This window comes from Budorcas taxicolor, chromosome 2 (assembly GCF_023091745.1).
Source record: "Budorcas taxicolor isolate Tak-1 chromosome 2, Takin1.1, whole genome shotgun sequence".
NCBI lineage: Eukaryota > Metazoa > Chordata > Mammalia > Artiodactyla > Bovidae > Budorcas > Budorcas taxicolor.
Window position 1 is genome coordinate 69056984 of NC_068911.1, and position 15339 is coordinate 69072322.

General features: G+C 38.9%; 1 protein-coding gene across 2 annotated transcripts in view; it reads left to right on the forward strand.

Moving 5' to 3' along the window:
• The window catches only part of SLC25A12 (solute carrier family 25 member 12), a 102942-nt gene extending 98201 nt beyond the window's left edge, over positions 1-4741 (forward strand). For both annotated transcript variants that reach the window (XM_052658947.1, XM_052658946.1), the window contains exons 16-18: positions 1936-2094; positions 2219-2309; positions 3643-4741. In XM_052658947.1, the coding sequence (XP_052514907.1) occupies positions 1936-2094; positions 2219-2309; positions 3643-3841 (449 nt within the window). In that variant the 3' untranslated portion in view covers positions 3842-4741. The remainder of the gene's footprint in view (positions 1-1935; positions 2095-2218; positions 2310-3642) is intronic.
• The last annotated feature ends 10598 nt before the right edge of the window (positions 4742-15339 follow it).

Genomic DNA, 15339 nt, shown 5'->3' on the forward strand with positions numbered 1-15339 from the left:
CCGTATTCCTTCTGCCATCATCCTCATCAGACCAAACAGAGCCATACTTCCTCCTCAGCACCACCCCGTGGGGGCGTCTCTTTTGGCTCTTAACATGCTCTGTCTTTTATTAATGGTTGTTTACATAAATTCTGCCCTCTCTCCTGTGCCCGGAGCCCCTTGAAGGCAGGGGTTTCAAATGTAGGAAGGTGCTGAGAAGCTTCCTCTCAATCCCATGCTCCAGCCTTTGTCTTGTGGTGAGAGGGAGCTGATTCCAGATAGAAGGGCAGGACCAGGTTGTCCTTCACTGCAGCAATCCTCAGACGTGGCAGAAGGAGGAAAGGGCATGTGTTTACTGCCATCACCGCTGCTTAGGGAGAGAGACGGGCGAGGTGAATGAACGCAAGCCCAGCGCTGCTCAGGTGGCTCTGACCACCCAGGCTCCTGCACGGCACGCCTTCTCCTCTGGTCTGCGGGCTCAGCAAAGCAGGACAGTCTGGGCACCCCTGGGGGTGTGGTATGTAGCAGGAACCCTGGGTTCCAGGGGCGCTGGTTGGACATGTTATTCTCATCCATGATGACAGGGAATGACTCGTGATGAGTAAGAAACTCTCCGAGGGAGCCTTGAGCCCTTATTTGGGGCAGTCACTTGCAGTTATAATTCAAAAGCCAGTAAAGCTATCTGCTCAGTCTTGGCACTGAGTGTTCATCCAGCTCCTTTCAGGTATACACCAAAGCCTCCCCAGTTGAAGTGAGGGCCAGCACATCTTTCCTCATCTTTGCTCTCTGCTATCCAGACAGCAGCAAAGAACACTTTAATCATGGACAGGCATTTTGCCAGTGGCTGATGGAACCAAGTAAACATCTTCATGGAGCTGTCAGCACCAGCTTCTTGCCCACAGACATTTGATGTCAGTTTTCAGAATTAGAAATGAATTTTTCTAATTTTTATCTGTAAAGCTTTGCTGGCAGGCACTAAGAACATTCAGGATTCAGAACATTCCAAAGGCAGGAATTTACCTAGTTTCATGTGAATGAGGTGTAGGGCTTGGCGGGAGGATATTTGCATCGTCTCTAACAGAGCACTCCCCACCGCCCACTCCAACTACGTTCCCTGAGTGGCCAGCTCCATCTGCCTAGTGATGATTCAGTGAAATTCAGGCCAAATTGAATTTCTTCCCCCTGAGGAAGATCATCTTGCTCCTTTGTTCCCTGTTTTGTTTTATAAGTGAAAGGTGTGGTTGTGAAATCCTTCTTGAGTGTCCTGCCGCTGATGAGTCTCAGCGTGGCCCCAGGGAGCTGGGGCACTGGGAATGGCTGACAAGGCCTTTTGATGATCAGTTCCCCTCCTGTTCCCTAACTGGTTGCCTGGCCTCCTCTGCTTCAGTTGTAACGACTTCTGTCATGTAAGCATGTCTGAAAGGAGTCACAGTTAACTCTCAAGTTAGCCCCTCAGAGGGTGAGTGGATATGAGTATTGATAGTCACCTCATACAGTAAGGTGACAGGAATCAGCAAAAAAAAAAAAACCACACTACAGTTTGCTATCAGATATATTTAGCAGCTCATTAAATTGACATTATCCTCATTCTTTATTATACATGAAAATACTGTCTTATTTAAGAAAAGGAAAGAGGTAATAAAATAGTTGAAACCCAAAGGGGAACACTGGGAATTGTCCTAGTAATATTGCTCCATTTATTCCTCTCACTGTTCTTTGGGATCATGCAACATAGAGTGATTTTCCTAATTCAGAACGAATAAGAGAGTTTTGCCCTGACTCCACTGAAGCAGCTAGTGGCATTATATATCCTTTTTCCATTAGTGCCCAAGGTAGCTATATAAGAAGCATTGAGTTAAAGCAGTTAAAGTTGCTAATTGTACTGTTGGTTGTTAGCAGTCTGTCTATCCTTTGTAAGGTATTCAGGATGAATTAAATGTGCCTTTCTCCTGGAAGGTGTGCCTGCTGCTTCTCTGGTGACCCCTGCTGATGTCATCAAGACAAGACTGCAGGTGGCTGCCCGCGCTGGCCAGACGACATACAGTGGTGTCATCGACTGTTTTAGGAAGATACTCCGGGAAGAAGGGCCCTCAGCATTTTGGAAAGGAACTGCAGGTAGGGGCTGGAGCCATGCAGAAAGGCTGGTTGGCATTGGGGTCGGGCTCCCATTACTCACCTGTGGGCTTTGCTGTAGCCATGCTGCTGTTAACTGTCCCCCTCCCCCTTTCTCCCTCTTTAGCTCGAGTGTTTCGATCCTCTCCCCAGTTTGGTGTTACTCTGGTCACCTATGAACTTCTCCAGCGGTGGTTTTACATTGATTTTGGAGGCCTGTAAGTGCAACTTTTCAAACTCCCTTATAAAGAAAGCACCAAAACCCCAGGCAGGTGTTTGTTCAGCCTATAAAGGCATTTTTGGGATAGCAACCGACAGGACAGAGGACCCTGCAGGAGCAATACGTTTAAAACAAACCATGGGCCTAAGACTCTTCACTGTTAGAGGAATAAGACTTGGACAGGGTGACCCCATACACAGCATTAAGCAACTGCTTGGGGAAAGTTTAGAGAGGAAGCAAATTAAAATGTAATATGAATAGTTGTCTTTTTAGTGTAAGCAGATACTGAGCTTCATGGATTTAGGTCCTTATTTGGCCTTTTTACCAGAAGTAATATAAATTTGTGTTAGTTACACTTTTGTAAACTTTTGAAAACTCAATCAAGCCCTTTCACACCCTCATGATTTCATTATTCACCACGATTTATTATTAGAAAGGTTTAGAAGTTCTTAGAACTAATTCTCTGCAAAAAAAAAAAAAAAAGGTTCAAAGAAAGGTTATGCCCATGGACATAATCACTGGTGAGATTTAGGCCACAAATTGGGCCTTTTGACGGTTAGTACTTGAAGCTTTCACCGTGGACAAGAGGAATCACTTGAATTTGCTGGGAGGGGAAGGTTGTGCCCAAAGCAAGCAATTACCAGCTTTTCAGCAGAAGATCAAATTCTGTATCTGAGTCTTTACTCCATAAACCTATGAATTCTTTTCCTGCTCAGAAGCCAGGTAGGGAGTTAGCTGTTGAACAATGAAGTTGAAGGACTTATACAAAGAAAGAAAGGACAATCTCAAAGTTTCAGCCTTTTCAATACTTTTGCATTCTGGAAAAAGTCAGAATTATATTTACTTCTCTTTAAATAATTTTAGTAATAACCTTCATGAGCTTATTACTTTAAAAGTTAGCTTTTAAAATTATGTTACAATAAAAGAAAATGTAAATTTTCTGCAGTTAATTTATGCTTAGTGTAAAAAATTGGGAAAATAGAAAAATCATTCGTAGTCCTACTTCCCAGAGTGGTAATATATGAGTGTTTTTCCTTCCGGTCTCTCTTTCTGTGGATCTATTTGTGTGTATGAAATGGAGGCCATTTCTCTTCTAAACCAGATACGTGAATCATTGCAGCTATAAGTCATGACTAGTGCAGCATAATCGACAAGGAAAACATTGGACACTCTTCTTGGTGACACATGGGTCAGACTGAAAGTGTTCAGTGGTGTGTCATCTTCTTCATTTTCTTTTGTTTGTTTTTTTGGAGTATAGTTGCTCCACAGTGCCGTGTGTCTGCTGTTCATCAATGTTGAACACACTGACCATTGACTTTTCCTATCCACAGCAAACCCTCTGGCTCAGAACCCACACCTAAGTCACGCATCGCAGACCTCCCTCCTGCCAATCCTGATCACATCGGTGGATACAGACTCGCCACCGCCACTTTTGCTGGCATTGAGAACAAGTTTGGCCTTTATCTCCCCAAATTTAAACCTCCTAGTGTTGCTGTGGTTCAGCCAAAGGTGGCGGCGGCAGCTCAGTGATAAGACAACCGTTCAGTGTGGCAAAATGCGCCCTAGAAAGAAGCCTAGGAGAGCAGCCTTGTAATGTATCCAGTCAGCTGCATGGTGCTGGCTGAGCAGAAGAATCAAATTATTCTTTCTATATGACATATACATATATTTGTTTATAAACTAATCATTTGCCCAGGAAAAAAAAATTACAATGCAGTTTGAAGCTTTAGTTTTATGTGTTGAAATGTTTTCTAAGCCTTGGCATGAATTAGTGTTTTAGACTGCTTTGCACAGCTTGCACTTACAGCGACTGTACATATTGTACATCTTTGTACAGAGACATCTTGGCACCTCATCCCAACAAATCTCATTTATAGAATGTAATGCAGTTCTGAGTGGCTTGAAATGTACAGAATGTTTTGAAAGTGTTTTATTAAGAATCACATGAAAATAAATGTGTTAAAATTAAATTCATTCTTTTATTGGTGACTTAGGGAAATAATGCATCAATATTGGATGTAATTAATTCAGCGCTTGTTTTCCATTCTGGAGTAGAAAGGTATTTGCTGATAAGAGGCGTAACGAGACCAAGTGCTGACACCACTGAATAAGAGGCCCTTTGGAACAGATGCATGCCAGCGGATGCCGGAGGACCAGGCCAACGAATTGCGCGTGCTGATGTGTTTCCATGTGTATTTCATGTGTGTATAGATTCTCCTCTGTTCATCAACCAAAAGGCATTTCCTAGGCAGCGCCTCTCCTGTCAGTGTGCATATAGCAGGGATGTCTCCAGCATGACTGGCTTAGTTTTTGCCTTCCTCTGACAAAGCAAGGCAAGGGCCTAGCTTTCAAAAGAGTAAAGAATACTTTGGCAGTTTTCATTCGTATGGATATGATTCCAATCAAAAATAAAATGCACACCAAAATGTATGCATGGAGTTGGATTTTCCTTCATAAATGTACTGATAGTGCTTTTGATTTTGATTCACTACCAGTTGCCAATGACTAGTGATCAGGCTTCCCTCTTTCCCACTTTTATAGGAAATCATTTGACTTGGAGAGAGCTATGGTGGAGTGAGTGGAGAAGAAGATTTAGTGCGCTCTAGCTTCTTCCTTATGAATCTAAATACAAACTGCTTATTCCAAAAGTCACTCACCAAGGGTGTGATTGCTAATTTAGATCTAAGCATACATCTTGACAGCCACATCTGCACTTTGCTCTTTGTGATTTGCTGTGTAGCATCAGAATTTATTTACTTTAGCAAAGTGCTTTGGGAAAACATTATTGTTGTTGCCAATGAGCTGGGATAGGAGGATGTATGCAAATATTTTCAAAGGGTGAGCCTGGAGATGAACCAAGTCACTTAGTATCCTACACATGGTTCATCAGTTGATGGCTGACAGCCCTGTTACACACGATAGGCTCTCTTGAGGCCTTCCAAGAACAAAAGAATTAGCTTTGAAAGCAAGTTATTTCCAAATGTATTCAGTTGTTCTCATTGGAATGGAATAAATAGCAACACAGTTGTTTTGCTATTACCACCTGTTAAAAATGAACAAGTAGTCTGTGGATGTGTTCTTAAACAAAAATTCAGAAATATAGCGTAAAATGTAAAAGTACCCTCTTTACCCTACTTCTCCCTTCCCCTCCCTGCCTCAAAGGTAATCACTGCTCACAACTTAGAGTATAAAACTTTAGTCTGTTTTCATACATATATATATATAAATTCATATACATTTTTATATTTTTAAAATATAATTATGCTGTGTATATGTTCTGTGACTTGCTTTTGTTCACTTGTTCACTTTTGAGATCTTTGCATGTCAGTTCATAAAGATTTATCTTAATTTTTAATAGCTGTATAGTATTCCAGTATATGGGTTATGATACTTTTCATAAATATTCCCTTATTGACACTTATGCATTTTTTTAACTATTGCAAGCAAAGCTGTAGTGAACAGTAAACACCTTTCTATACATGTTTTGTACATGTGCTAGTATTTCCTTAGGATGGATATTTAAAATTGAAATTGGTACTTCGTGAGATGTATGGGTTTTACATTTTTATATATATTGTCACATTGCTTCAAAAAGGCTTTACGAATTCACTTTCCTTCTGACAGCATAAAGATAACTCATTTCTTTGCAGCTTCAGCAAAAATGGATATTGTCAATCTTACATTTTTGGCAAATCGTGATAGGTAATCAATGCTGTTTTAGTTTTCATTTTACTAATTACCAGTGAGGTCAAATGTCTTTTTGCATTTACTGACCATTTGTGTATCTTGTTATTATTGTAGCGTATGCAGAAAGTCTATGAAAACATCTTTATGTGTATGTATACACAGATATATACACATAGATATTTTTTTAAGGAGATGGTCATAAACACCTATGTAACTACCCAGGTCAAGAAAGAATATTTCTGGCACCTCAGAAGTTCCCTCAGAGGATCCTTCCATCACAACTCCTGTTGTCCTCTTTAGCACCATCCTGGCTCTTCATTTCTTTGCATTTCTTTATAGTTTTACCACCCACATATACATTCTTAAACACACTTTTTAGTTCCTATTTTTGAAATTTTTGTGAATCAAATTATACTGTATACTTTCAAGACTTGTTCCCTTTTTTAAACATTATAAGATTCATCCCTGTAATCTGCTATATAAGCTGTAGTTCGCTTATTCCATTGTGTGAATATAATAATTTATTTTGCTGTTTTACTCTGAACATCTGCATCTGGGTTGTTTATAATTTGGGGATATTACAAATGGTGCTGCTCTGGATATTTTGTGTGTGTGTTTTGGAGTTTTTATTTTTTTTCAGATTTGGAGTATGCATTTTGAAAGGTTTCCCAGCTGGCTCAGTGGTTAAGAATCAGCCTGCCAGGCGGGAGACCAGGGTTGGATCTCTGGGTTGGGAAGATCCCGTGAAGAAGGAAATGGCAACCCACTACAGTATTCTTGCCTGGGAAATCCCATGGACAGAGGAGCTTGGTGGGATATAGTCCATGGGGTTGCACAAAGTCAGATATGGCTTAATGACTAAAAAGCAACTTCTGCATGTGTTTTTAAAAGGAAATATACCTAAGAGCAGAGCCCCAGGGATACAGGGTTTATTACAGTCAACTTAGCTAGATCATGCCCAACTATTTCCCAGAGATGTTTGTACTGATTTTCATTTCATCAAGAATGTAGCGACACTTTAATTTTTACTCATCTGTTGAGTGTATAATGTTATCTTGTGGTTTTAATTAGCATTTTCCTTACATCAGATGAGGCTAAACACCTTTCATCTGTTCATATATATTACCACATTGTTCTTCAGAAAAGACTTTACTAATTTACTTTCTGAATGATAGCATGGGAAAATGCCCCTAAGTTTATTGACTATTTGGATTTCATCTTTGGTGAGTGAAATATGTGTTCAAGTTTTTTGTCCGTTTTTCTTAAGCGTTTACAGGGGGTTCTTTATATATTCTGGATGCTACTCCTTACGAGTGGTATTGCAGAATCTTTTCTCAAATTGTAGCTTGTCTTTTTATACTATTTTGATTAACATTTTCATATGTTCATATATATTAATTTTTGCTTACGGGTAGCATGTTTGATGTTTCACTTAAAACCTTTTTCTCTCTCCAGGTTATGAATATGCCTGATATTTACTTACATGGTTTATAGTTTTGTCTCTCTCATTGAGGTTTCATCCTCCTTGGAACTGTCTTTGACATGTGGTAATTTTTTTTTTTTTTTTTTGTATTTTTATGTGGCTGATCTGTTGTCCTAGTACCATTTGTTGAAAAAATTTTCCTTTTTCCTCCTGCTTTAAAGTGCCTTTTCAGTTATATATTAAGGGTTGATATATGCAAAGATTTATGTCTGGACTTTTAATTTTGTTTTATTGATTTCTCCTGTGTTGTATACACTCTCTTCAATACTCTATCTTTTGAAAAAAGTTTTAATATATGGTATAGCAAGTCCTTTCACCTTGCTGCTGTTCTTCAAGAGCTTGTGGCTCTTCTTGGTTTGTTGTTCTTCCATGTCCATTTTAGAAACAGCTTGTCAATTTCCTCCCCAAAACTAAAAAAAAAACCAGGGTGGGCCTGATTTGATCATGATTCTGTGGGCCATTTGGAGAGAATTCGTGTCATTATATTGGGCCTTCTAATCCATGAACATGTTATATGTCTTATTCTAAGTCCTCTAAATGTCTTAATAAAATTTTATAATCACCAAAGAGATCTTGAACATTGTATGTATAAATATATATATCAATTCCTATGTAAGTCACATATTTAGATGCTATATATATATACACATGTATACAGGCATATACACACATATATATATTTCTTAATGTCATTCCAAGTATGCTTGAATGAGGTTTCCCCACTTTTTATTTAAAAAAAATTTTAAACCTCCATAAAAGTTTGAAGAGGTAAAAGGAACTTTTTTAATGCCTTTCAACCAGGTTCACTTCCCTATTTGCTTTATCTTTACAAATACACATTTATTTTTGCTGAACCATTTTAAAGTATGTTGCAGACATGGTATTTCATCCCTAAATATCATCCCTAAATAGTTCAGCATCTGTATACTATGAAAGAAGACATACTGCCACTGAACAATACCATTATCATGCATGAAAATTGACCAATAATTTCATAATATCATCTAATATTCAGTCAAAATTCAGACTTCCCCAACAACTCCAAAAATGTCTTTTGTTCTTCCAATGCAGAATCTGATCAAGATTTATGCATTATTCTAGGTTGCTGTGTACCTTTAGTCTTTAATTCTGCAATAATCCCCTGCTTGTTTGTCCTTAACATTTTTAAATTGTTTCTTATAGAATGTCCCACATTTTATACCTGATTCTTTCCTCATGGTGTTGTCTAACTTGTTCCAGTGTGTAAACAGGAAGTTTAGTGGTGAAATTTTCTTTTAATAGCTCTACTAAGGTATTCTTTACAGAGCTGTGTAACCATCACCACAATCCAATTTTAATGTGTTTCCATCACCTCCCCCAGGGAAAATAACATATCTACTCTACACATTCTCAGCAACAATTTATTACTGTCTATCTTATAATTATTCTTTGGGTGTGAAGTGATACTACATTTTGGTTTTCATTTGCATTTCCCCAAGGACTGAAGATGTTGGGCATCTTTTCACGTGCTTGTAGATATTTGTGTTTAAGTCTTTAATCTATTTTTAAGATGGGATTTGCCCTTCTATTACTGACTTGTAAGAGTTCTTTATATATATTTATAGGATATAAGTCTTATATAAGATTTGCAATTATTTTCTCCCAGTCTGTTTCCTTAATGGTCTTTCAAAACACACAAGTTTTACATTTTAGGTCCAATTTATTAATTTAAAAATTTTATGGATCATGTTTTTGGTATCATCTAAAAACTGCCTAAATCAAGATCAAGATTTTCTCTAGGTGTTTTTGTTTTTGACTTTATCTTTTGTTGTTGTTCAGTTGCCAAGGCATGTCCGACTCTGCAACCCCACGGACTGCAGCATTCCAGGCCTCCCTGTCTTTCCCTATCTCCTGGAGTTTGTCCACGTTCATGTCCACTGAATCACTGATGCCATCCAACCATCTCATCCTCTTGTTGCCGCCTTCTTAGGCCTTCAATCTTCCCAGCATCAGGGTCTTTACCAGCGAGTCGGCTGGTTGCATCAGGTGGCCAAAGTATTGGAGCTTCAGCTTCAGCATCAGTCCTTCCAATGAGTATTTAGTTCTTACATTTAGACCTGTGATATATTTTGAGCTAATCTTTATGTGTGGTGTGAAGGGTCTAAATTTATCTTTTTGCATTTGGCTATCTAATTTTCTCAGCATCATTTGCTGGAGAGACTGTCCTTTCCCCAGTGAATTGCTTTGGGTGCTTTTATCAAAAATGAATTGACTGTGCATATAAGGGTTCATTTCTAGATTCTCTGGTATCTTTTTGCCTTCTTCCACCTAGTGGAAAGCTGTTCCTCTTCCATCTTAATGAGGAAGCTTCATGTTTCTCACCATTTAGTATGATGTTAGTGTACGTTTTTTGTAGATTTTTTTTTTCTATCATGGTGAGGAAATCCCCCTCTCTTCCTAGTTTACTGAGAGTTTTTAATCATGAATGTTTGATTTTTTTAATGCTTTTTCTTTATCAATGTGATCATGTGATTTTTCTGTTTTAGCTTATGGATGCGGATTACATTGATTTTCAAATGTAATGTTGAACCAGTTATTGCCTTGGATAAATCCCAGTCTGTTGTGTTATATCATTCTTTTTATACATAGTTAAATTTGATTTCCTAACATTTTATTGAGGATTTTTGCATCTGTACTTAAGAGAGATACTGGTCTATAGTTTTCTTGTAGTGCTTTGTCTGGCCTAGTTATAGGTTATGCTGTCCTCATAGAATGAGTTAGAAAATATTCCTTCTTCTTGTATCCTCTGAAAGAGATTATAGAGAATTAGTAAAATTTCTTCCTTAAATGTTTGTTGGAATTCGCCAGTGAACCCTTCTGGGTGTGCTGCTTTCTTTTTTTGAGGGTTAATTATTATTGATTCAATTTCTTTTATATAATCCTATTCAGATGATCTGTTTCTTCTTTTGTGAGTTTTGGCAAATTGTGTCTTTTGGAAATTAGTCTGTTTCATCTAGATGTTACCATTAAGTATATGGGCAGAATTTTTCACAGTTTTGCTTGTCCTTTTAATGTCCTTGAAATCTGTACTGATATTCCTTCTTTCTTCTCTGTTATTAGTAATTAATAATTAGTCTCTTTCTTTCATAGCCTGGCTAGAAACTTGTCAATTTTATTGACATTTTTAAAGAAACAGTTAAAAAAAGTTTTTTTAAAATTTTTTCTATTAATGTCCCACTTTTAATTTAATTAATTCTGCTCTAGCTTTTATAATTTCTTTTCTGATGCTTCAGTTCAGTTCAGTCACTCAGTCGTGTCTGACTCTTTGTGACCCCATGAACTGCAGCACACCAGGCCTCCCTGTCCATCACCAACTCCCGGAGTTCACTCAGACTCACGTCCATCGAGTCAGTGATGCCATCTAGCCATCTCATCCTTTGTCGTCCCCTTCTCCTCTTGCCCTCAACCTTTCCCAGCATCAGGGTCTTTTCAAATGAGTCATCTCTTCACATCAGGTGGCAAAAGTATTGGAGTTTCAGCTTCAGTATCAGTCCTTCCAAAGAACACCCAGGACTGATCTCCTTTAGGATGGACTGGTTGGATCTCCTTGCAGTCCAAGGGACTCTCAAGAGTCTTCTCCAACACCCCAGTTCAAAAGCGTCAATTGTTTGGTGCTCAGCTTTCTTTATAGTCCAACTCTTACATCCATACATGACCACTGGAAAAAACATAGCCTTGACTAGACGGACCTTTGTTGGCAAAGTAATGTGTCTGCTTTTCAATATGCTGTCTAGGTTGGTCATCACTTTCCTTCCAAGGAGTAAGCGTCTTTTAATTTCATGGCTGCAATCACCATCCGTAGTGATTCTGGAGCCCAGAAATATGAAGTCAGCCACTGTTTCCCCATCTAATTGCCATGAAGTGATGAGACCAGATGCCATGATCTTAGTTTTCTGAATGTTGAACTTGTAAGCCAACTTTTTCACTCTCCGCTCTGACTTTCAAGAGGCTCTTTAGTTCCTCTTCACTTTCTGCCTTAAGGGTAGTGTCATCTGCATATCTGAGGTGATGGATATTTCTCTTGGCAGTCTTGATTCCAGCTTGTGCTTCCTCCAACCCAGCGTTTCTCATGATGTACTCTGCATATAAGTTAAGCAGGGTGACAATATACAGCCTTGACGTACTCCTTTTCCTGTTTGGAACCAGTCTGTTGTCTATGTCCAGTTCTAACTGTTGCTTCCTGACCTGCATACAGGTTTCTCAAGAGGCAGGTCAGGTGGTCTGGTATTGCCATCTCTTTCAGAATTTTCCACAGCTTATTGTGATCCACGCAGTCAAAGGCTGATGCTTGCTTCAGATTTAATTTGCTCTTTTCCTAGTTTTCTAAGATAGAAACGTAAATGATTATGTTTAGATCTTTTTCCTTTCTAATATGTGCACTCAGTGCTATAAGTTGCCCTCTAACACTGCTTTGTTGCATCCCACAAATTTTGATAAGTTAATTCAAAATATTTTAAAAATTCCTCTTGATACTTCCTCTTTGGCCTTTATTTTACTTCAACTATGTTAATTTCCACATATGGGTTTTTCCAGTTGCCTTTCTGTTACTTATTTCTAGTTTAATTACATCATGGTCTTAGAGGAGGCGTTGTTCAGTCGCCCAGTCGTGGTCCCACTCTTTGCAACCCTATGGTTGCAGCACACCTGGCTCCTCTGCCCTCCAGTGTCTCCTGGAGTTTGCTCAGATTCATGTCTGTTGAGTCAGTGTTGCTATCTAACCATCTGCCGCCTCCTTTTGCCTTCAGTCTTTCCCAGCATCAGGGTCTTTTCCAGTGAGTCAGCTTTCGTATCAGGTGGCCAGAGTATTGGAGCTTTAGCTTTAGGCCTTCCAATGAATATTCAGGGTTTATTTCCTTTAGGATTGACTGGTTTGATCTCCTTGCTGTCCAAGGGACTCTCAAGAGTCTTCTCTAGCACCACTACATGATTTCTATTGGTTAAAATTTATTTATACATCATAGCCCAGAATGTGGTCTATCTTGGTGAATGCTCAGTGTGAGCTTGAGACGAATGTGTATTCTGTTGCCGTTGGATGAAGGAGTCTATGGGCTTCCCTGGTGACACAGTGGTAAAGAATTTGCCTGCTAATGCAGGAGACATGGATGGGTTCGATCCTTGGATCGGGAAGATCTCCTGGACTGGGAAATGGCAACCTGCTCCAGTATTCTTGCTTGGAAAATTCCATGGACAGACGAACCTGGTGCACTACCATCCATGGGGTCACAAAGTGTCGGACACAACTGAGTGGTCACGCATGTTGAATTTTGTCAAAAGCTTTCTATATACATCTGTTGAGATGATCATATCTATTTATGCATCTGTTAGAGATGATCATATCTACTTATGCATCTGTTGAGATGATTGTTCTTGTGATGTATCATATTGATTGATCTGCAGATTCTGAACTGTCCCTGCATCTCTGGGATAAATCTCCCTTGATCATGGGGTCAGATCCTTTTAAAGTATTGTTGGATTCAGTTTGCTATTTTGTTGCAGATTTTTGCATCTATGTACATAAGTGATATTGGCCTATAATTTTCCTTTTTGTGTATGTGTGTGGTATTTTTGTCTGGCTTTGGTATTAGAGGGATGCTGGACTCAGAATGAGTTCATAAGTGTTCTTCCTCAGCAGTTTTTTGAGCATAGTTTGAGAAGGATAGGTGTTATCTCCTCTAAGTGTTGGGTATTATTCACCTGTGGATATTTGGTATTATTTACCTGTGAAGCAAATCTGGTCCTTGACTTTTTAAAAATATTAGTTATTTGGCTGCACCAAGTCTTAGTTGCGACATGAGGGATCTTTAGTTGTGGCATGTGCAATATAGTTCCCTGACCAGAAATCAAACCAGGGTCCCCCGCACTGTGAGCGCAGTCTCAGCCGCTAGACCACCAGGGAAGCCCCTGGTCCTCAACTTCTATTTGTTGGGGGTTTTTTTGTTGTTGTTTAATTACTGATTCAAATTCATTACTAGTAATTGGTCTCTTCATATTTTCTTCTTGCTTCAGTCTTGGGAAATAGTACATTTCTAGGTTGTCCATTTTATTGGCTTTTAATTGTTCATAGTAATTTCTTATCTTTTGTATTATATGGTGTTGGTTGTAACATCTCCTTTTTTATATCTTATTTTTTTGGTTTTGCCCCTGTTTCTTTTTTTTCTTGAGGGGTCTGGCTAAAGGTTTATCAGTTTTATCTTTGCAAAGAAACCAGCTCTACTTTCATTAGTCTTTATTTTTAAAATCTCATTTCTTTAATATCTGCCCTGACCTTTATGATTTCCTCCCATTAATTTTGGGTCTTGTTCTTCTTTTTTTAGTTCCTGTAAGGTTAGGTTTTTTATTTAAGATGAGCTTATATTGCTATAAACTTTCCTCTTAGAACTGTATTTGTTGTGTCCCTTAAGTTTTGGATCATTGTGTTTCTTTTTCATTTGTCTTCAAGTATTTTTTTTTAATTTTTTGTTTGATTTCCTTAGTGATCCATTGGTTGGTTAGTTACATATTGTTTAGCTTCCAAATGTTTGTGTTTTGTTCTCACAGTTTTCTAGTCTCATAGCATTGTGGTTGGAAAAGATGCTTAATATGATTTCAATTTTTTTAAGTTTACTGAGGCTTGTTTTATGTCCTAGCATGGAATCAGTCTATCCTGGAGAATGTTCCATGAGCACTTTAACATGTAGTTTCTTGTTTTGGGATGGAATGTTCCCTCTTCCTATACATATATAATCTATGAAGTCCATCTAGTCTAATACGTCATTTAAGGCCAGTGTTTCTGTTATTGATTTTCTGTCTGGATTACTTGTCCGTTGATGTAAGTGGAGTGTTAAATTCCCTACTATTATTCTGTTACTATCAGTTTCTCCTTTTATGTCTGGTAAAGTGTAAACTGAAGTCACTCAGTCATCTCCGACTCTTTGCGACCCTAAGGACTGTAGCCTACCAGGCTCCTCCGTCCATGTCCATGGGATTCTCCAGGATAGAATACTGGAGTGGGTTGCCATTTCCTTCTCCAGGAGATCTTCCCGACCCAGGGATTGCACCTGGGTCTCCTGAATTGCAGGCAGATGCTTTACCCTCTGAGCCACCAGGGAATGTTTTCTTTATGTATTTAGGTGATCCTGTTTTGGTTGCATATATATTTACAGTTGTTATGTATTCTTCTTGGATTGATCCCTTGATCTGTGTCCCCAGGGTAAGCTCCAGTTGCCACCTTCCTCTTCAAGACTCTCCAAGATCAACAGGTAGGTCTGAACCAGGCTCCTTTCATATGACTGCTTCTGCCCTGTATTCTGATGTGTGTGAGATTATGTGCGTGCCCTTTAAGAATGGAGTTTGTATTTCCACAGCCTTATGGTTCTCCTGAAAGTAAAGCCCCTCTAGCCTTCAAAACCAAATGTGCTGGGCTTTTGTCCCCCTGGGCTGGGGGGTTTCATGTGGGGCTCAGGTCCTTGCTGAGGGAGAATTCTGTAATTGTAATTATTCTCCTGTTTCTGGGTCAGCCGCCCAGGAGTCTGTGTCCTGAGTATACCGCAACTCTATTCTTCCTGTCTTGTAGCTCCTTCTTTTAGTTGTAGGTCTTTTCTTGCAGGTCCTGGCCTTTTTCACTGATAGCTGTTCTATAAATAGTTGTAATTTTGGTGTGAACCATGAAAGGAGGTGAGCTCAGAGTCTTTCTATTTCAACCTTTTGAAACTCCTTCTCCCTTCACTTTTGAAGGATAACTTCACAGTCAATAGAAATCTAGGTTGGTGCATTCTGTTTTCTGTCAACACTTTAAATATTTCATTAATCTCTCCTCTTGCTTTCATGGTTTCTGAGGATA